Source organism: Candoia aspera, chromosome 1 (assembly GCF_035149785.1).
Source record: "Candoia aspera isolate rCanAsp1 chromosome 1, rCanAsp1.hap2, whole genome shotgun sequence".
NCBI classification, from domain to species: Eukaryota; Metazoa; Chordata; class Lepidosauria; order Squamata; family Boidae; genus Candoia; species Candoia aspera.
The window spans coordinates 314,382,116-314,404,466 of NC_086153.1; the positions used below are offsets into that span (position 1 = coordinate 314,382,116).

The window sequence follows — 22,351 nt, forward strand, 5'->3', positions numbered from 1 at the left end:
ATAACTAATGTTACTAGACTTACCAGACTAGACCCTGAATCTTCGATTCACTTCTGAAACTGAATCCTCTGAGAAGAAGCCTCAATCCAAAATTAGAAGTTGGGAAGAACTCCCTGTTTTCCTCATCCAGTCTCAGTTATGTTGTATTGCCAGATTTGAAGAACATCTGCTAGTGAGTGGTCCTTAACATTTCTTCTTTTTCATGAGCTGAGCTACATATACCTAAAAAGCAGGTAATTTGAAGAACAAGCAGTATGAAAGCACTCCAACTTTATTTACAGAATATGTCCAAAATGATGTATTCTTGAACAGCAGCATGTCATAATGTTAAGTATAATAGGTTTGTGGAAATCAGTCCACAATGTTTTATAGGTTAAACTTTAGTGCGTATGATCCTAGTGAAGATCAGTTAATTTACAGTAACGGTTGTTGACTGGCTGGTTTATAATGAAAGAGTTTCAGTCAAGGCTACTTTAAATGGTATACAAAAGCAATAGCTGCAGCCATTGCCATAATATTAACATCATAACATATGGTAATAGAAATACAGTATAAAATGATGAGATAATATATCTGCATTGAGAAATTTATAGCCCTCAAGTCCCAAAGTCCTGGAACAGCCAAGTTTTTATGAGCTTTCAGAAGATCGGGAGAGAGGGAGCTAACTTTGCCTTGGAACTTAATGGGCTTATTCTGATTATTTTTTTATTTCCAGTTCAACAGCCACATAGCAGTGCAGCAGCAGCTGCCCAACAGGGTGGTTATGAGATTCCAGCAAGATTAAGGACTCTTCATAATCTTGTCATTCAGTATGCTTCCCAAGGTAGATATGAGGTTGCTGTACCTCTTTGTAAACAAGCGCTTGAAGACCTTGAAAAGACTTCAGGCCATGATCACCCTGACGTTGCCACTATGTTGAACATACTTGCATTAGTATACAGGTTAGTACAGTTACAAATGCAGTTAAATAAATATCGTGTGTTTAATAATGTACTGATGTCACAGAGCAATGCTTTATTTTATTTATAAGACAGTAAAGTTAAAAACATCCCCATGCATCAAACACCCCAAGCCCAAATGCTCACAGGAAATGCCGGGTTTTCACTGCTTTCCAAAATGTTAACAGTGTGAGGTAAATTGGTCCAGAGAGGCAGGGCCACCATTTTTTTCTCTGTGAGCTCCCAAGGAAAGGGGATTTGCAGCATCTGCTTATGGGCTGATTGAACAGGACTGGCAAATTCTGCTTGGAGAAGTTGGTCATGTGGGTTATCTGAATCAAAACCAGGTTTATAGACCTATTTCGTTAACTTTCTATTTCCGTTTATAGAGCTTTTTTAAAAAGCCAAACCATAATTAGGTTTATAACCAAGTAATCAATTCAAGATGGCAGTTTTATTCACAGAGTTTCATTTTATAGTGTCACAATACTTCCAGTGCTATGTGACAGAAATCTGAACCCAGAAGACCTGTCACTATAAGATGTTCATGTATGTAGTCAGAATAGCTACCTATAATTTTGTAAAACACTGAATCTTTTATCGACCTACCTGGGACTAAGACTCATTAAATTGAATGGGATTTATTTTTGAATTGACACAGATTGGACTCTGCTATAATTTACATAGTGTATCTTCAAACCCAGAAGTTTGTAAAATAGAAAATAATTAGTTACATTCTTGCCACATCATCTTTTCCTATGCCCAGGCAGGTCATCTCTTTGATAGTCAGTAATATTAATTGATAGAATAGTGGTCCTTATTTGTGTCATTCTCCAGTCATCTGGACTGGAATTTCCAATTTCTTGAGTTCAAATAGTTTACCCTTGGTGTGCTTGGGCTGCCTGGGCTCTGGTATGACAGTCTCAGAGTCCGACATGTTGTCCCTTGATACGTGTTCTGTGAGTTGAACAGCTGAACAAAGATGTTTTCCCACTCCTCAGGAGCATGCAAGGGATACTGAGTATCCCTACAAACCTGGAAGCTAGCATTTTGTGTTTACAAGTCTTATTATTTCTACTAAAAATGTACATAGTTCTATAGCACTTTAATTCCAGGACACATTACTGTTAATTTTTAAAAATCGTCTTATTTTTGTAGGTTTCCATAAGGCTAAGTAATACATAGCCTTATTTCAGCTATTTCTGGTAGTTAAACCCAGGGATCCACCTTTATTTTAGTATTGGCAAAAGCTTATGATGGTTTCACAAAATCCTATAGTAAAGATGTAGCTTCATTGTTAGCTTCACTAACATCTACGTGCAAGGTTTTGAAGAAAAGTCTTGAATATTTATATAATGTTTATATAATGCATTTATAAACTAGTGTATGTTAATGATTTCTTCCCAATTTAGGGACCAGAATAAATACAAAGATGCAGCAAATTTACTGAATGATGCCCTGGCCATTCGTGAGAAGACGTTAGGCAAAGATCATCCAGCGGTTTGTATATAGGGCAGATTTTTGTTTTTCCTATCACGTAAATACAAATTCTTTTCCTTAAAACTCGTTTTAATGTTAAACTCAAAAGGAAGATTTTAAAGTCTTGATTTATTGTTAAATATAATTGAAGTTAGAGGACCCTCAATTGTTTTGAATTTGTAGTAACTGAATACAGATCTCTATTTACTTAAATTGCTTTCTTGATACATTTGTCCAAATACAGTATATTCCTTGGTTTGCTGAAACGTGTTGTCTATAACTGTATTTCATGAAAAAATTCAGAGAACTGAATTGTTCACATTTGAAGTATATTAAAATAAAAGTATGTGAGCTACTTAATTTTTAAAAATCATTTCAGCAGGTGTAATAGTTGATCTAGTGCTTGTTTTTTCCTGCAGGTTGCAGCAACTTTAAATAATCTTGCTGTACTTTATGGGAAAAGAGGAAAATACAAGGAAGCTGAACCTTTATGCAAGAGAGCTTTGGAAATCAGAGAAAAGGTAATAATTCATTTACAGTTTTTGTACCGTATCTCAATCCAGAGACTCTGAGTGCTGTACAAAAATAACTTCTAAAATGTTGATAATAACAACTTGCCACATACTTTTACCAAACAGCACAATAACTACAAATGAATCCAGTAAAATTAGCTTAGAACCCAATAAACAAATATTAATATAAACCAGAAAAACATTACATTTGCAACAATGCCCTGGGTTATTTTTGTTGACGATATCTTACAATTATAATATTGGCAGTATGCATGCAGGTTAAAATAGAAACTATGTATGCAATTTTGGAAGATTTAGGATTTTTTGGTTATAAATATTTGGTGTAATTTGGATATACTGCAACTTGTTGTCATAGGACATAAAAATGTTTTTAATCGACAAGGAGGTTTGTTAACCAGGAATATTGTATAAACCTTTTTCCAAACAGTTTCATGAGATAATCAACATATTAAAAAAAAAACTCTGAAAACATTAGCACATGCTGCTGGAGGGGAAAAAAAGAGCCAAACATAATTTTTTAAGAATGCTTGTTACATGAATGTTTCAAGTGTTATTTATAATGTGACATTCTTTTCCATTCTAAGGGAAACTCCCTTGATCACAGAATTTGTAACCTAAAAAGAAGGGGATTGGGGAGCGTTCCCAGTTTGTTAGGCTCAAATCTGAGAGTAGAGTCCATGACAGCAGGAGAAGGGGATTCTGAAGAAAACAGTAAGAAGACCATGATGGAGGTTGGGAAGTTGGCCGATAGAGGCCAAAGGTAATTTCCTGTAGGTTACCTAAAAACTATTTGTTTGAGGCCTTCTCCTATCAACATGATGGAATCAAGAAATTAATAATGTTGGAGAGCTATAAACAAACTAGGAGAAAAGGAAATAAGGAAATAATATGAAATTACATAACCGGGGAATATCAGTGCTTTATACAGAAAGGAATGGATGATAGTTGCTTGATATCATTCCTCACAGAAGCAATCCAGTTCAGAGTGCATGGTGGATTTAAGTTAATATGAATGGCATACCACAACAATTGATGCCATTGCATCTTTATGTATTGAAAATGCTCTAGTTTAAACTGTTCAGAGACTAGTTATTAACTCTTAAATAACTTTGTGTTCTAATGAAGGCAGTATTCCACAAAACAAACCAAAATTGTGCTGGAAAATTTGCTTTGGGCTCTCAATATGTTTTTGTAAATAGAGTCATGGAAGAACCATTTATGGTTCTTTCTTGTCCCATCCAACACTTCTAAACAAAGGCACTGTTTACTAGAGCTGTCCACACTTGTTTAACTGTAAGCAATTCTGTGAAGTTGTAACTGAAAATCTTTAAGAATTGTAACAAGAAAAACATGAACCAGAATATCTTCTTAACATCTGCACTGCATGTAAATAAATCCAGCTAATATTGATCGATAAATATTTGGGCTTGGGATATAATTAAATGGTTGATTTGAGAGAAAGATTATTTACAGTATTTTTATGTAAGACTTCTCATTTAATGATATTAAAACATAAAATTTATTATACTAAATTCATTATAAGAATATCAGTAAGAAAAACTAGAGAAGGAGTAAATGTAGTAGCAGCAATTCAGCCATTAATTGATAAAAATAAATACCATAATTAGGGCAGCTGATGAAAGAGTAGATAGAGATTACCTCTGGACCACAACCAAATGGATATTAGCTGCATCTGACAAAGAAAAGTATTAATGTGGAATTCCTCTTTATTTCTAGGTATTGGGAAAAGACCACCCAGATGTTGCCAAGCAGTTAAATAATCTGGCTTTACTATGTCAGAACCAGGGCAAATATGAAGAAGTGGAATACTACTATCAACGGGCACTTGAGATCTACCAAACAAAACTGGGGCCAGATGATCCAAATGTAGCAAAGACCAAGAATAATTTGGTATGTTTGTGCAGTAGAATAAAAAGCAAAGACAAGCAAGACACTGGTTCTCATTTGCTGAAAATATGAAACTGGTTCCAAATATGGTGACCTTAGTTGCTGGTTCTATCCCACAAATGCTTACACAAGTGCTAATAATATTTAAATGTAAAACTTACTAAAGCAATGGTTTCTTTCTTCAGGCATCCTGCTATTTGAAACAAGGGAAGTTTAAGCAAGCAGAAACTTTGTACAAAGAGATCCTTACTCGTGCCCATGAAAGAGAATTTGGCTCTGTGGATGGTAAATGTTTGTATTATGAAGAAATGTTAGAGATGGAGATTTTTTTTCTTCAAATGATGTGATGAATGGCTTATCACATATTTAGAAAAATGCAAATTTTAGAAATTCTTGTATGAAGTGTTTATTTCTACATTAATTCTGCAGATCTGACCATAGTTATTTTTTCAAGCAATACATATTTCAAACCGTACTTACGCCCAACCCCTCCTTAAATTGAGGGGAATCCCTTTCCCCCCAATTTATTATGTTAAGGGATGGAATAAGCATTTTTAAAAGCAAAACATTCAAATGCCATTGGTTACATTTATCTTAACTGTTTGGCTTTAGGCCCTTTTTATAAGTAATAGGATTCTGCACAGGATAGTAAAATATAACACTAATAAAAAATATTTAAGTTGGGGGTTGTTTCACACAATACATATAGATTGTATATAGTAGTTTTAGTGTAGTGGCTTCATTGCAGTAAATCAGTTCTGTCAACAAGGATGCATAAGCTGTCAGAAATACTGTGATAAATGCAAAGCTTCATATGCTTTAGCAGACAGCTAAGCTTCTTTCAATATGTGCTGTTTGCAGGCTGGTTTTGATCAAAGCTACCTTAAAGTAGAACTTTAGCAGTTTTGTAATTTGGATTTATCTTTTTTTGTTTCGCAATTTCTAGGAAACAAGATGCATTCTGACACAGTGGGATAAGATAACCTTCTGTGGCATTCATCTTATTTTTAAAAATTAAGGGTTGGGTAAACTATTTACAAATAATTTAATTACAGGTAATCTTACAGAGCCACTAGTTATCACTGACCAAGATGTTCTAGAGTTATGAAAACTAGTGCAGCCTAGGATAGATTTCTCTATGTAGTTATATAATGTCTCCTTAACCATTATTCTGGAACATGCAGTAATTTTATTTCACAATTCAATATCTTACATAGATGAAAACAAACCGATCTGGATGCACGCTGAAGAAAGAGAAGAATGCAAAGTAAGGAATTCAAGAACAGAATTTTATTTATAATTAAATACGTTGTTGTTAATCTATATTCCACTTTTCTGCCTCTTAATATATTGTCCTCAATTTAGGGAAAACAAAAAGATGGCACTACATTTGGTGAATATGGAGGCTGGTACAAAGCTTGCAAAGTTGACAGGTAGGTATATTTTCCCCAAAACATTTGTAGCGTTTGGCTGTTGACAGTGCACTGAATTCTGAAACATGATGAAATCCTAATGGTGAAAAAAGCCTAAATCATTTTTAAAAATTATGTCACAGTATCATAGTCTCTGCTTTCTAATGCAATATGATGTGGTCTTTTCATTTAAAGTGGTGACCTGAAGTTTCCAGATTTCAGACTATTTTTCTATTTAATTCTTAGGGTTCAGTGATGAGGACACCAGTCAAAATCCCCTGCTTTTCTGTTACATTTGATGTTTGTAGTGTGATATAAATAAGATAGATGCATTTAACCCCTGTTAAATAGGCATATACAGTATATTACATGACCATTCTTCAAAATGTTGGAGGGACAAAGGGATCATTTTATCATATGTGGTAGACATGCAAACATGTAGTACCGTTCTGGTGCAAATATTCAGAGGCAAGAATCACACTTTTATCACGTTTGGGCAGTTGTATTAATTATGTTAATAGTAACCTCTGTAATTTTTGTCAATTCTTATGAATATATGGAAATTATGAAGAACTTTTGGACTTTTTTTATTAGTTGTGCCTCTTTTAAAAGATAATATTTTTTATATTTCTCGTAATTTTGTATACTCTTTGCTTGGTTCTTTTTCTCTTTGTATAAACTACTGTTCAATAAATTTAGAAATATAAAAGAAACAAAAAATGAAAAAAGGCCAGACTTTATATTACATTAGAGTCTGTATAAAAACATACAATTTCCAAACTAGAATTTTAATGGGCCATATCAGATTAATAGCTCTTCATAGAGGTTACAAGTATTTAGGAAACCTGTTGATGATGTGCAAACTTGTTGATTCTGGAATGAATGGTTCTAGAGAACTCTGGAACATTTTGTTTCCCACTGCACCATGCTCTTCTTGGACAGTGGGAGGGTTTTGGTGGTTTTTGGAAGTAAACCCTTGAAACCAGAAGCATTTGAAGTGTTTCCAGTGTTCTGGCTCAAAAAAATGTTGTTTCATCTGTAATGTTGTCTCTGGAATATCTCAAACTATTTTCAGTCAGACAAGTTTCTTCCAGAAACCATAAAACCATCCACCAGAACAGCTTGTTCTAGAGCAGTGTTTCTCAACTTTGGCAACTTGAAGATGTGTGGACTTCAACTCCCAGCAAGGCTGACTAGGGAATTCTGGGAGTTGAAGTCCACACATCTTCAAGCTGCCAAGGTTGAGAAACACTGGTCTAGAGAAAAATCAAATTGAGTTCCCTGAATAGACTATTTTGCATAGCCCTCTGTAGTCACTAGCTATAAAGGAAGACCACCAGGGTTACTCTGCCAAGGTTCTGAGTGGCTCAGCTGCTGGATTTACCATAGGGATTAAAAGCATTTTTGGCCTAAAGTGGTTATGCTAGACAAGCACCATAACCACTGTCTGTGGCAGCACCTTGATGCTGGAAGAGAAGAAGCACCAAATGGAGCAGCACATCATATTTTCTGTGTCATTACTGCTATGGCTCTCTGTTTCTGCTAATTCCTGTATGTAATATTGATGTGGCCTTGAGCTTGTAAAATGCTACTGAGAGGTGATTTTACCTCTTTTATTGGAATAAAAACTGATATTTCCCACATTCTGTAAGAAGAGACATGTAGCGAAGAATGATATATCGAATGCAGAGTGTTATATAGTGTTATAAATAACTGCAGATATTGTTTTAGGCAGTTTTTCTTCTTTTAAAAAACTGAACGTTGATAAAGAGAAACTGATAATGCAATTTGTATCTTTTTTAAAGGCTACTGCTTTAGAACTAACCTAGCTATAAAATTTATAAAAAATACCTATGAAAACAGTTGGTGCCCTTTCCAAGTATATTATCCAAAAATCACTAGTAATATTAAAGCTGATTTCCGCATGGACATTTCGATAGCATGCAAGCATTTAATTTCAATGCTGTTGCCTATTTCTTTATTAATTGAGCTGAAGATGAGCACTGTCTTTTAATATTCCGCTGTAATCTTAAGCAGGACTGCTGTAGGTTTGGGTTGTCATGGACTGCTGTCAGAAATAATTTTGATCTTTAACAGTCCAACGGTTACAACTACTTTAAAGAATCTTGGAGCACTTTACAGACGTCAAGGCAAATTTGAAGCTGCTGAAACACTAGAAGAGGCAGCAATGAGGTCCCGTAAACAGGCAAGTGCCACAACACAAAAAAATTCTTCAAAATGTTTAATGTGTTGAAATTGTTGATACTACATAATCATTATCTTTGAAGCAGAACAGAGATAAATTAGAAGCAATGGAAGATGTGCACGGAGAAATTACACCGTGTTCTAAAAGTTCTTTTGCCCTGTTTTGAGATGGCCAACTTTTGGATGGAGTGGGATGCCTAACTCTTTATCTGCTCTAAGTTCCATCCATTCAGAATCTGGAAATTTCAAGTAAACAACAGAATTTTGAAGAAAAAACAGGTTCTGTGCCATCTTGTAGTGATCACTGTGAAGGAAGAGTTAAGTTTCTTAAACACCCACCCCAGTATCTTTTTTTCGCCTTTGGGCTTCTGGGCACTTGGCTGACTGCTCCCCAACCCCAACCCAAGGATTTACACTTCCTACCTAAAAGAAAGAAAGTTTACATGGGAGAAACAAAATAAAAATAAATCTCTCTCTGCCTGGCTGCCATCCATACTAATGTAGCTTACATTTATCATCAATGCATACATAACGAAAGAAAAATAGTACTCCTGAATGGTCATACACACACCCTGTTCAGCAAACAAGTTTTCCTTTAATGCTTGAAATGCTAAAGAAAAGCTGCCATAAATGGCCAAACCAACAAGTTCAAGCATGCCTTTGCAGCAAAATGTGCCATTGACTATATCAGGAAATATCATTTCCAAGGGGTCTTGAAAGTCATTGTCCAGTACAAGAATCCACTGCTAGCATCTTTGACAAATGGCCATTCAGTATCTGTCTAAGCACCTCTGTTTAATCAGTGATGCACAAGACCGTGAACAGTTTGCATAGATAAGAGCTTAGCAGGCCTACCATAAAGGAGTCCTTTTTACATTTTTAAATGAATACTGAAGTCTCCAAATCAATAAACAAAGGTCACCGGAGAATTTAACAGTGCATAGAAAGGAAGGACAAATGAACAGTGACAGACACCAAAGTAAAAAATTTGCAAGAGCTGTCTAGATACTGTCTGCTTGCTTTTCAGATGCACTCAAAAAGCCCAGAAGAGATAACAACAAACCAAAGCAATCTGCATAGATTTTGGAGAAAATTTTAGACCATGTTGATGATGGTTAGCTTTGTTCAGCTGTGAATGAGCATTCTGTACTGCCCTTTTGTCTTGCTGATTGTGGAGCTTTCAAACAACCGTTGACAAAGACAGTTACTGCATACAGAAAGGAATTTCAGCATTGATAAGAAAGATCCAAAACTTGTACAGAGTGCACACACTTAGCTAGCAAAGCAGTCAGACAATTCCTGGCATGATGACTTTGGCTGGGGAAGAAGGGGCCTCTAGCATGAGCATCAGTTTCATGCTGTGTACTCTGTGTGCTGCAAGTGATCTGGGTGCATGTGGCCTCAGAGCAAGCATGCCCTGTTGTGACCCAGCTGGGTTAGGGCCTGGAGTCCAGCAACACCATTATTGGCCATACATGTTTGTAGATAAGCCATGGTGGATGAATCCTTTTCTAATGTAGATAGTGTAGGGACTAGGTAAACCCATGTGGACTCTCTTGGAGCATGATGCTTATTCAGTGACTGCTCAGAGACTGAGAGGGACTGCTGGGTGAGCCGTCCAGTGCACAGTTCTCAGGTGATTGAAAGAGAGAGAACCAAATAATGACTTTCTCCAGTGTCAAGCCCTACCAAGTTGAGCAAGATCAAGGAACCAAAAACTACGCAGATTTTAGTAAAGTATCTTTAATGCTACTCTGGGGATGAATATAAAGTCTTGGAAACTATAAAAGGATTTTCTCACCTTCATTTATTGTGAGTTCATTAAGGCTGAGTCTGAATTATTTGAAAAGCTACTCACTGATGTTTGTTTTCTCCTTCCTTATTGTAACAGGGACTTGACAATGTTCACAAACAAAGAGTTGCTGAAGTGCTTAATGACCCAGAAAGTATAGAGAGAAGGCAAAGCCGTGAGAGCCTCAATATTGATGTGGTAAAGTATGAGAGTGGACCTGATGGAGGAGAGGAAGTGAGTATGAGCTTAGAATGGAATGGGGTGAGTACAGTACACAGTGCAGTCAAGTTTTCATTCTACTGTGTGTTCTAAGATATTCTTGGTTTATATTCATCTGCAGATTTGAGTAAAAGAAAAATAAACCCTGCTTTTTATATTTTAAAACCAATTGGATAACACTCAAGTGAGGAAAATCTAGGAATTAATATTTGGATCCTGCTGTGCGTGCTTGAATGCTGATTGAATGTCCTAGTTAATACTAGGGCCTAAATCAAGCTAGTGGTTGGTTTCTTAGTGGAAGCAAAAGATGACAGTTAATTACTTTGCTTCTATTTTTTATTACTTAAAAGGTTTTTTCTGATTCAGTAACAAGCACTGCTATAAACTCAGATGGAATGACATAAAAGAAAAAAAAAACTGGATACTGTATTTAAGTGAAAATGATTTCTGTGTAAGGTACTGAATCCACTGTCTTGTTCCATACAGCTAGTCCTCGTTTAACAGCCTTTCATTCAGTGACCATTCAAAGTTATGGCAGTGCAAATGACTGGCACTTACTCCTGGTCCCTGAAGTTATGGCCGTTGCAGCACCCTGGTCATGTGATCAAAATTTGGGTGCTTGGCAGCCCACCTGCACTTACAATTACACGGGCACTTGAACTCCGTCCACCTGCATATCTCTCCCCCGCCGGCTCTGCCCCTTTGGCTGCCCTGCACAATGGTACTGTTTGGTGATGGCAGCGCTGGGGCTGAAGTAGAGGCCCAGAGCCTTCAGCGGTCTCAGCCAGCCGCCCCCACCATTCTCCAAATAGCATGCACTGTGCTTCGGGAAGCTTCAGAAGCTTTCCGAAGGCTTTCCAAAGCATTGCAAAAACGGTGCACATGATTTGGACAATGGCACAAGCGGCCCCTGGACAATGGCACAGCCAGCAGCTGCCTCACATAAGGCCAGGCTGGGCGCACCTGGTCAGCAGCAGGAGGAAGATGGCAAAGGTCAGCTGGCTGTGGCAGGACCTGCAGAGAGTAGGGTGGCAGGGGTGGCTGGGTCTTTGCGCTGTGGTGCTGGGGTGGCTGGCCGTGGTGTGGGGTTTAAGGCAGTACTCCACATTGCCAGCAGCACTGGGGCTGAAGTAGAGTCCTGGGGGGTGGGGGGTGGCCAGCTGAGATTGCTCAAGGCCTTGAGCCTCTACTTCAGTGCCAGCACTGCTGCCCCCTCTGTGGAATACCACTCTGCAGGGCAGCCAAAAGAGCAGAGATGGGGGGAAGATAGGCGGGTGCAGGGAGTAGAAGAGGAGGCAGAGGAGGCTCACCTTACCGAGCCTTCGGGCTCGGAATAGCTTGGATCAGGGTAGGTCCTCACCTAACAACCGGTGGGATTTGGGTAACGACAGCAACGGGGACTTCCAGGATTGCCGTCACTAAGCAATGCGGTCACGTTACCCAAATCCCACCGGTTGTCACTTTTTATGACCACATCTCTTAGTGACAGAAATTCCGGTCCCAATTACCATCATAAGTTGAGATGCTGTGAGCTGTGCTGCAGAATCTACTTCTGTATGCAATATTCCTGCAGTTTCATAGCACCAGGATGCAAAAATAAGATCTGGCTCTATGGCTGGATAAATTATTGTTTCCAAAACTCAGGGAAGCCTGCCGGATTCTTAGAAAAGACATATTTTTTTTATCTCATGCCATCTGCTCCCAGTGGGTAATGCAGAAACTGTGCCATACAAGTTAAAATAATAAGCACTTTCTAAAACCGGTGTTGTTCTTAACAAATAACTGAACCCGTTTTTATATTTGTCTGATAACTTACTGTATCATTGTTACAGTGATTCTAATTTGAAATAGCGCCGGCTGGTTTTCTAACTTTGATTTGTAACTGAATGCCCTGAGCACATACAATTGTTGCTCATGATAGAGACTTCGTGATAATTTTGTTTTTATAGAACATTTTAAACCAAATAGCAATTCCTCTTGCATTTGGAAGTGTAGATTAGTTTCAGTACTAGGATATTTTTCAGAGATTTCTTCCTGTCGCTGTAAACTCTTGCCTGAATTTTAGAATCCTAAATGTTTGTGTGGCTCTGTATTGTTCCTTTCTTCTTTGACTTTTTTCCTGCTCTTCTTTGACTTGCTTTCTGATTTAGTATTAGCAGTGCTAAGACAGTCAATCAGCATATACTACTACCTTATTACTTTTTAATTTATCCTGTTGGAATTAGAACTGTGTACTGTACTCATCCCTGATTTTTTTTCCTATGCCTGGCATGCTTTCAATTTTCAAGTGCAGGAAGATGCACTTTTTCCATGTGTTTTACTTTTAATTAAGCCGTATGCAGATTTGCGATTGATAGAGCATTCAAGAAAATAAACAGTATTTCTAGGTCACAAATAGTGCATATGATAAAATATTCTGATCAATAAATGACCTCCTTTAAAATGGAAATATATACTTTGAATAATGGGTAGCCTTTAGGGTTGCGGTTTACCGTACCCAGTAAACCAGATTTAAACCATGTCAAAAGCAGCTGCAATTCAAATACATCCATCATACTCTTATCAAACACTACTAAATTTGAGATTCTTGTCCACTTAGAAATTAACTAATCATTTTGTATTGTTTTAAAATGCTATCTTTGCCTGAAAAGTCACCGTTAAAATAGTCATAACAGTTTGTGATACTGAAAAAATTACTTGGACAGAAATTTAATACAATAGGGATGATATAAATGCTTACTGAGATACAATATATTTCATATGTTCTGAATTGAAGGTACAAAATTATAAAGAGTTTCAGAACAGACTCTTGATTAAGAACAAATGCTACCTTCAAAAAGCTTTTTTTTTTAAAGAAAGAAGGATTGGTTGTCCTAGATAGTAATGCTTGTATCCAATCACGATGTTTTATTCATTCATTTCTTTCACTGTATTCTTACAACATGCTTCCTCTTAGAGGAGCCCAGAGCAGTATTTTAAACAATAAATGCAAAAAATATTATTTTAAAACTTATTTAACATACAGTATAGCTCCTGTGCTTTGATAGCTGCTAGAGTCCACCAATGAGAATTCAATGTGCCTTAATACCATGTATATAACCGTTGGGATCTTCAGTAGTTCTCATGATTTTATAATCTGTTCCCTGTGTTGCAACTATTTTTTCTCCTCTAAAATTGCTTTAACAATCAAAGCTTGGGAGAAAGCACATATAAATGGTGGTTGTAAGTTCAGTTCTGATACTGAAAGCAAATGTTTAGGTTGAACATGTCATCAAAGCCTCAGTTATAAGGCACCTGGTGCTTTACTGTTTAATGAAACAGCAGTACAGATCTGTCAGACCTGAAATTTGCCCAACTTTTCATTAGATGTTTGAGAAGAGGGCTGGTCAGTCTCATTGGATCTCACTAATAAATATGAGGTTGGTGTAAATTTAGTACTGTCACACTTCCCTCCTTGCAATCTAGGTGGAAAACAGTTAATCGAAGGAACAAAAATGAAGGAATAACTATTGATAAGTATTATTTGTTCAAAGAAAGGTTGAGGCTACAACACAAGAATTCCAACAGGTATCTTACTTTGAAATCTTATACCGTACTTTTATTTAGGCAATTTATGGTTGCAAAACTCTTGCCCATTTCTTCTACTTTTTTTATGTAAAGGTCTGGAGGCTTGCCTCTTTTGTGAAAGCCAGGCAGTCTGCACCTGTTCATTGCTTTGTTACTTTAACAGTATACTGAAGCTTTGGATTATTGGTGCATTTATTATAAGTACATTTTGGTCTAGTGGTTAAGGTGCTGGGCTAGAAACCAGGAGACTATGAGTTCTAGTCCCACCTTAGGCATGAAAGCCAGCTGTGTGACCTTGGGCCAATCAGTCTCTCTCAGCCCAACCCACCTCACAGGGTTGTTGTTGTGGGGAAAATAGGAGGAGGAAGGAGTATCAGGTATGTTTCTTGCCTTGAGTTGTTTATAAAAATAACAAAGGCAGGATAAAAAATCTAAATAAATAAATAATAAATAAATATATTTCTATTGGTATTGTTCATGGTAACTAAAGGTTAAATTGTTCTACCTTGTTCTGTTTTTTATTTTTTTGTCCCTTTTGATTTTGGCTTGTATGCTTTTTTTTAAATGGAAACTCATGGGTTGTAATATATAGCTGTTTAAAATCTGTATGTTCTCAGCTATATTTATTATGTACAGGATGGTTAAAAACAAGATTCTGACTCTTTCAGCATGTGAATAGTAAGAGATAAATACAAAGGCCTGCCTAAGGCTTTTAATTTAAAAAATGTTAGATTTTTTTCTCTCTGCTAAGTATTTATACCCAGCAATTCACATAATTATGTGACCTAGAAATACTGTTAACAAATATTAACAAGCTTGAAACTGAAAACTGTTGAACTTCTTCCACAACAGTTTCATCCAGCTTTTTCTCTCTCCATTTCTGTCCGACAGGCCTAGATGCCTTTTCTGACTCTTAATACTGTCTCCTGCATGACGGGCGTGCACCATCTTCAAGCTCTAACTTCTCTCCACTACTGACTGCTGTGTATTTAGCAATCCCTTAAGATCTTTGTCACAGCTATACTTCCTGTAAAAATGGCCACTTCTTCAGTGCTGGTGTCTCTTTCATTTGGGACAGGGGATCCTCTTTCTCTTGTATATGTGTAGCTTTGCCAGATACGTAGTCTTACAGAATGTAGTCTTAATAACCATTTGCTGTGTAACAGAAGAGTTAACAAAACTAAGAATGAAATTCATAAGTAGATGTTTCACTACAATGAAAGATAGTTTAAAGTATTACACAAGATATTAAAGTGGCATGAAAGTTACTTTGACAGAGTAAATAGTTAAAAAAAAACAAAAAGTAAGGCACGTGCTTACATTGTATTTACAGACTTATAACAGGGTTTAACATCAATATGGATGTCTTGACTTATGCTTATTCAAAAGTAGCAGTGCTGTTTAGTATTCCTGTGAAAATGCAGTTACGCTTTTCTCTACTAATCTTGGTGATGGGTGACTTTGTGTATTTGTCTAATAAACTCAGTCCAACTGATGTCTGTCTCTGTCTTCTACGTAGTACTTTCTGACCTTTTCTGTATGAAAGAATTTGTTTTCCAAAACAGCAAGTCATTAGTAACTTGAAATAAAGCATAAATAAGTTATTTAGAGAATAAAGTTAACGAATATTTCACCATGTAAATTTGTCTTCTGGAAAATGAACTAAAATATCACCAAATATATTAATGTAAAATTATGGACTTGCATCTTAACTTTCTAAAATACTGTTAAGATTAAAGTGCAAAAACTTAAAATGTTTTGTGCTATCATATGCTTCTGTTCTTAATATATGCTTGCTACGTATGAGCCTAATGCAATTGAGCCTCAATAAAATCTTGCTCACTCAGCTGTTACTATAATTTTTGCTACTGCTTAGTGGTGGGCTTTTATTGTATTCTTTTTACTGCGTCATGGTTTGCATGGACTGCAGTGGTGGGTTAGTTGACTATGCTGCTAATAGAAATGTTGGATATCCTGCAAGGAACTGCATTTACCCATACTGTTTTGATACACATTTGCTTAATTTCAGTTGAAATGAGCAATTACATGTTAATTTTATCTTATTAAAGCCATCCACCAAAACTTTAAATTTCATTGAAATGTATGAGAATTGTACTTCTTGGTTAATTTGTCGTCATAGTGAACTGTTTAATGTGATGCAGTTCTAGTAGATAATATGCTGTGTGCTTATTTTTAATCTGTTCATCTCAGAGCCATTATCAAAGAATCATAGAATGTAAAAGTTGGAAGTGACCATCCAGTCTGTTAAGGAGAATAACTTTTTGTTAAATTTTATTTGAAATTGAGATCCTTGCTTATAATTTTAATGACTACAGAATATAACCAATTGGTGTTGAGTAGTGCTCGCTCAACTCTGACAAAATGATTGTGTGGTTTTAAATGTGCTCATTTTTTTCAGGATGGCACTGGATCATTAAAACGCAGTGGTTCCTTTAGCAAACTTCGTGCTTCAATTAGACGCAGCAGTGAGAAGCTGGTTAGAAAACTAAAGGGAGGAAGTTCACGAGAAAGTCCTGGGTAATTATTTCTAGATGTGTTGCAACACATGGGGATTGAGTTATGCCTAAGCCTGTCACGCTATGTAATGGCTTCATCTGCTGTGTGAATGCAAAAGAGTTTAATCTGGAAGCAGTTCCCACAAAAATGCAGTACAGAGGATGTTGTTGAAAGTTGGTCTTAAACAGCTGTGAAAAGTTTATCTGTGCTCTTAATTTGATTGTAAACAGTATTATGGCTTTGTACAAGTTTTGATATTATATAAATGACTAATTCAAGAATTGACTATTCTGTCTTCTCACTTAGAATGACTAATGCACTTGGCTGGAATTTCAGCAGGTTCCCCTTAATAACAAAATATGAGCCTATTAATTTATTCTGAAAAAATGCATTAATTGGTACATGATAAATTAAACAGTTGAAGCATGTATAAATAATATATAATCATACTAGGTTATTGAAACTGTACAGATCTATTTAACTGGGTACCTGTTTACATTTTTTCATTAAATGTGTAAACATGTAACATTTTTATTATCACGTATTAATAAAAGCCGTTTTACTTACTCTGTCTAGAATTCCTGTGAATAAACTACTGTTATATTAAAATGGACAAATTCTTTATCCAGTCCTTGTGATGCATAACAGATATGCTTGGTACCAATACCATCAGAGCTCCTTTTGAAATCTCTGCTCATTGTCCCTTATGGATCATGTGGTTTGAATTTTTTGGTAAAAAGCATGAATATGTTTGTTCTTCAGTACAAATATACAGAGATTTGTTTTCAGAACAGTGCCACCAAGTAAATATTTCCTTTTCCTATAGAAGAATGTTAGAAATTAATCAGCGTTAACATGAAACATTTTCAGAAGGTAGTAAGATTGGGTGTTATTCAGACTTCAAAGGGATCATTGGTATAAAAGTAGCACTTTTGTTATAAATCAATGAATGCATAACATATGTAATATATTTAAGGACAAACCAATGCTCACAGTGTAGTGTATGATAATATGTTCTTTAAACTAGATGTTAAAGGGAAAAAAGGGAGAAGTAGCTGTTTGAATTATGTTAGGGTATTAAATCTTGGTCTATGAGTTGTTTCCAGGTCTAAGGAAATAAATTGTTTCAGACTTTAATATATGAAAGTGGTGTTAACTGCTACAAGAAGTTTCACAATGGCATTTTCAGTAATAACAATGGAGACATTTCTTTTTGGAAATATAAAAACCAGTCTTTATTTCTATCATGGCCCTTTGAAAAACAGGTAACAGCAATAAAGGAAAGCAAAGTCTTTCTTTTAACAAGGAAAGAATCTAGATCAGATGTGATTCTTTTTTGCTACACTTAGACCTAGTTGATTCTGCCTGTGATTATCCTTTGGCTTTGCCTATAATCATCGTGGCCTTCATCCCATAGTCTTTTCTATTTCTGTCACTCACTGAAATTCTGTCACTAGAGAATTTGGAACATTTTAGTATTCAGGTTTCTATAAGATGATTAAACTTTTTTGGGGGGATACTTTTAAACTTTCTTTGAACTTCTAGACTTTCAGTCAATAAACAATATCTAAATATTTCCAAAGCCGCCGCCTTCCCTTAAAATACACTTAAATATGCTTTTTGTTTCTTTTAAGTGTATTTTTTTCTTCCTAAAACCAGCTTTTTCTGTTTGTCTTTAAGTCAATGTTTCTTAAAAACAATTTAAATATTTGTATACATTTTGAGGGTGTTTTATCTTGCTTTAAAGATGCTTTCATCTCTTTTAAAGAAGGTTGGTTTATAAATTAAGACATACTTAACTACTTTAGTTGCTTCCCAAAGAGCAACCCAATTCATTCTGAAAATATACATTCTATACAATATTGTTAAATAACAGTATTGTTTAAGTGCCCTTATTTTCATTGAGATCTACTATTTCTACTTACCCAATTCATTTATAGGACTGTGATCTGCATAAATCAGAACCCCTAATTTGAGAGCCTTTATCTTTTCTGATGAATCTGTAGATGTGAAAAGTTTACCAGTTCTTGAATAGTATTAGATGGGGGGGAGGGGGAATAAATGAAGACTTGTGTATTAGCTTTATACAGTTCCATATGCAGTTTTAAAAGAGAATTACCTACTTTTTGAGGAAATGAAGGGGAAGTTTATCAACTGAATTATTAGAATAACTTCCCCCATATGCCTTTATAACATTTCAAAATTTGTTTACCTGATCAAAAAAGCATTATTTATCTACTGGGGTATAAATACAATTTTATTTTTTAATTTCTCACAATTGAACTAGTGTCGTTCTTACTATTATCACTGCTTATTTTTTATTCTAAACCAAGCTGCAATATTTTCCCAGTCTTATTTATTCTAACATTTCTCCTTTTTTGGTTATATAATTCCTTCGGAACAATTGTAGTGTTTTTTATTTTTCAGAGATGAAGGGTTGTATCTGGTTTTATGCAAGTAGACTTCCAACCTTCTAATCTCTCCTAATTTAGTCAGTCACAGCAGGTGGCAGCAGTCAACCAAAGTTAGCTGATCTCAGAAAAGTTAAGATGAAGGAACAGTGCTGCAAGAATAATAGTATCATGATCTAGTTGCAGATTTTAATGCAGAAGGAAATTTTGAAACATAGAAACTGGAGTTTGTCTTGTCAGAGACTTCTGTATTTTGTAATGGTCATATATTACTACTTGTATTCCAAAACAATAAAATTTATATCAGAGAAAACCCTGGGTATGATGACACATTTCAAAATTGGTTATTTAACATTTCAATGTGATCCATGGATACTTTTCATTTAAAAATTGAATTTGTATTCATATTTGTGCTGTGTTACACATTTTTAGATTAACAATATGTGCTTTACAATATAAATAACATGTAAATATTGCATGACTTAACTACTTTATGTGGATAACACTTGTGTTGTATTTTAATATGCATGCATTAAAGTTCTTGGAGGCTGTGAAATATATTGTTAAAATAGAAGTATACTGGTACTAATACAATGTAAACGCAATAAGGTTATACACCTTAGTTTATAATAATTCGTTTGAATTTCCAAGGCTTGTTATATTAGTGGTAGTATTTATCATTAGGAATGCATACTTGAACAGAATATATAGATGTGTTCTTGGGGTTGTCTTTTGGCTAACCTGTGCCAAAAGATATGGCGTGCCTGTCTCCTGATATACCCTTGATAACACTTGCTTTATTCTCACCACAAATCTGTAACACCAAGTAAAATTCAGCCACCACACTCTTGTCTTGCCAGTACAGGGAAAAAACTGTTGCAACATAAATTTCCCAGTAAAATCCCTTATCTTACAACTTATCAAATGACTAGTTAGTACAAAAACTGACCAGGTAGAAACAGCCAGCTTCCTCTAGTTTTTCATCCCAAATATCTGAGTTTAATTAGTCACCTGACTTTACTGTTCTAGATCTTAAACACTCACAAGAATCCTAGGTGGCATATGCCTAAGGCTGCCTACATTTACTTCATTTAAGGTTAGTGCAAATGTTTGCTGCACTGAGCGAACCAAGAATATAGAAAAATAGTGATTTATGTATTACACTACGTGGTTATAAATCTTAGAGTAAACCCTCCTAGATTTTAGAAGCCCCCTAAATTATTATAGCTGTAGTTCAGTGTTGGATAATTGTTCCATAAGTCTTGGAAAACTACCATGGGAACTCTACATGCTTTTATAACACATTGTTACAGCTAAAAATGTTAACTAATAACATCCTCTAGGGACTAAGAGTTCATTTCATTGGTTAATACAGTAACATTCGTTACCAATAATATCCTCTGAAGATTGGGGACCTCGGCTAATGTTAGAGTATTAGGGCAGAACTTCGGCAATGCCTTGTATGTATTACATTCTAAAATCTGCAATCCAGATAAGAGAAAATGGAATCTCTAAAAACCAATAATTTAAATAAAGGCCATTAAGGGACAGGTCAAGATGGACAGTCATTGTCTATACAGTTACCAGGAATGAACCCTGATTCAATGGCACGTAATTAACTAAAGGGCTTTTAAAAAAAATGTGGATGATACTAGATCCACTTTTTAAATAATGATTTGAAATAATATATAATTTGGGTTTTAGAAGCTGTAGAGTGGGATTGTCCAGTTAAGAGTAGAAGAATTTTATTGTTAATAAAATGGTACTTAAAATAATCTTAAATACTATAATGTTTTGTGATAAATATAGGAAAATTAGTGTATGCTAAATTGTATTTATTTTAAAACATTCAGTCATAATAGTGTTATTAGTGTAGGAGACATTTTCTTGTTATATATGTGTTTGTGTATTCAGAGTGCTCCATTTTCAGCTCTTCTGATTGGTTTATCCTTGCATGTTCACTGTCCAGCATGAAGCGTGCCAGTTCAATGAATATTCTTAACGTGGGTGGCAAAGCAACTGAAGATCATTTTCAAGTAAGAAGCCCTATAATATTCTTATGCAAGTAGATGGTATGGGCAGGGCTTAAAATAGCTATAGATAAAATGCTGAATTGGGGTATAACTGAACCCAAATTCAGACATGGAACTAAGCTTGATAGTGCTTCATTCCTAATTGTATGCCCTAACACTGCAACGATTTATTTCAAAGCTTCTAGTTTGTAGGCCCAACAACTTTATTTAAAGTGGCCACCAACACTGGCAGTTTGGTCCTGTTATATACTACTGACTGCTGCTAATTCATTGTTCTTCCTGTTCTCTGAATATTTTGAAACATGAAATTCCAGTGTAGTTAATGGAAACAGTAAGTCTTTCATACAGATAGCAAATGGGGTGGCAAAATCGTACAATTCAGACTACAATCAGGTATTGTATGATTAAGCACACCTCCTTGAATTGTGGATTTGCATTTCTTACATCTGTCCCTGTGTGTCCTTTTTTGTGCTGAGAAAAGTAAGTCATAAATGTCGTTTGAATGAAGCTATATGGAAACTCTATGATGAAAATAATTAGCTATATGTGAACCAAACACTGCTGATACTATCTTTATTAGCTTAATGTTCTCTGCATCAAACTGCCCATAATAGGGAAGCAGAGGCTGATAGAGTTGACAGAAGTGTACGTAAGCTATGTATAAATAGTTTCAGGTAGCACACACTGTATTTACTGTCTTGTGTATGCAACATAACAGTGTTACTCTGTAATGGCATGTGGTATATTAAAAGCATTAGGAAAGACCCATAAACTCTTGAATGCTCAAGTCTTGCTTGCTAGGAAGACCACCATTACTCCTTTTATACTGTATCACGGTTTTTCAAAATCATCAAAATGCCTTTCCAGGACCATCCTTGTCTTCAACTTTGATTATTGAGGGAAGGTGGACAAACTGGTCTTGGCTGCTTTATTTCATTGTTCTGAAGTTTGCAAGGCTGTCTTCACTGGCCAGGCATTTTAAGTGGCTATAGGAGTTTAGTGTATCTATATTTTGTCACGCTGTTTAGGGTTAAAATATATCTGGACAACATCCAGTATACTGATGCATTTAAATGTCAATCAGCAAGTTTCTCAGGTGTATAAATTGGAGAGTTGTCTAGAAGGAAATTAACAGTGGATGGAATTCTGTGTGGCCTTTCCTATTTTCTGGTTCTTGCTAAAAGTCAAAGGCTACTCACAGAGCTTAAATTACCCTCCAGAGCAACATTTAATCTATCATAAGGGGCTATAGATAAAAATAAATGCAAACTGTGCCCTTGAGTGATTACTGGAAGATTTGCACTGGCAAAACTCTTTTCCGAATCCAGGCAATGCTT

The 22,351-nt window shown here is 35.7% G+C and overlaps 1 protein-coding gene across 4 annotated transcripts in view; it reads left to right on the forward strand.

The window, feature by feature from the left end:
- The window catches only part of KLC1 (kinesin light chain 1), a 40,771-nt gene that overhangs the window by 12,177 nt on the left and 6,243 nt on the right, over nucleotides 1-22,351 (forward strand). For 2 of the 4 annotated variants that reach the window (XM_063290377.1, XM_063290376.1), the window contains exons 5-15: nucleotides 716-941; nucleotides 2,351-2,438; nucleotides 2,837-2,938; nucleotides 4,688-4,861; nucleotides 5,044-5,143; nucleotides 6,076-6,125; nucleotides 6,224-6,291; nucleotides 8,368-8,476; nucleotides 10,367-10,528; nucleotides 16,473-16,591; nucleotides 20,951-21,017. In XM_063290377.1, the coding sequence (XP_063146447.1) occupies nucleotides 716-941; nucleotides 2,351-2,438; nucleotides 2,837-2,938; nucleotides 4,688-4,861; nucleotides 5,044-5,143; nucleotides 6,076-6,125; nucleotides 6,224-6,291; nucleotides 8,368-8,476; nucleotides 10,367-10,528; nucleotides 16,473-16,591; nucleotides 20,951-21,017 (1,265 nt within the window). Of the gene's footprint in view, nucleotides 1-715; nucleotides 942-2,350; nucleotides 2,439-2,836; nucleotides 2,939-4,687; nucleotides 4,862-5,043; nucleotides 5,144-6,075; nucleotides 6,126-6,223; nucleotides 6,292-8,367; nucleotides 8,477-10,366; nucleotides 10,529-14,944; nucleotides 15,548-16,472; nucleotides 16,592-20,950; nucleotides 21,018-22,351 lie in introns of those variants that run through there. The other 2 variants (XM_063290378.1, XM_063290379.1) reach the window with 2 other exon arrangements.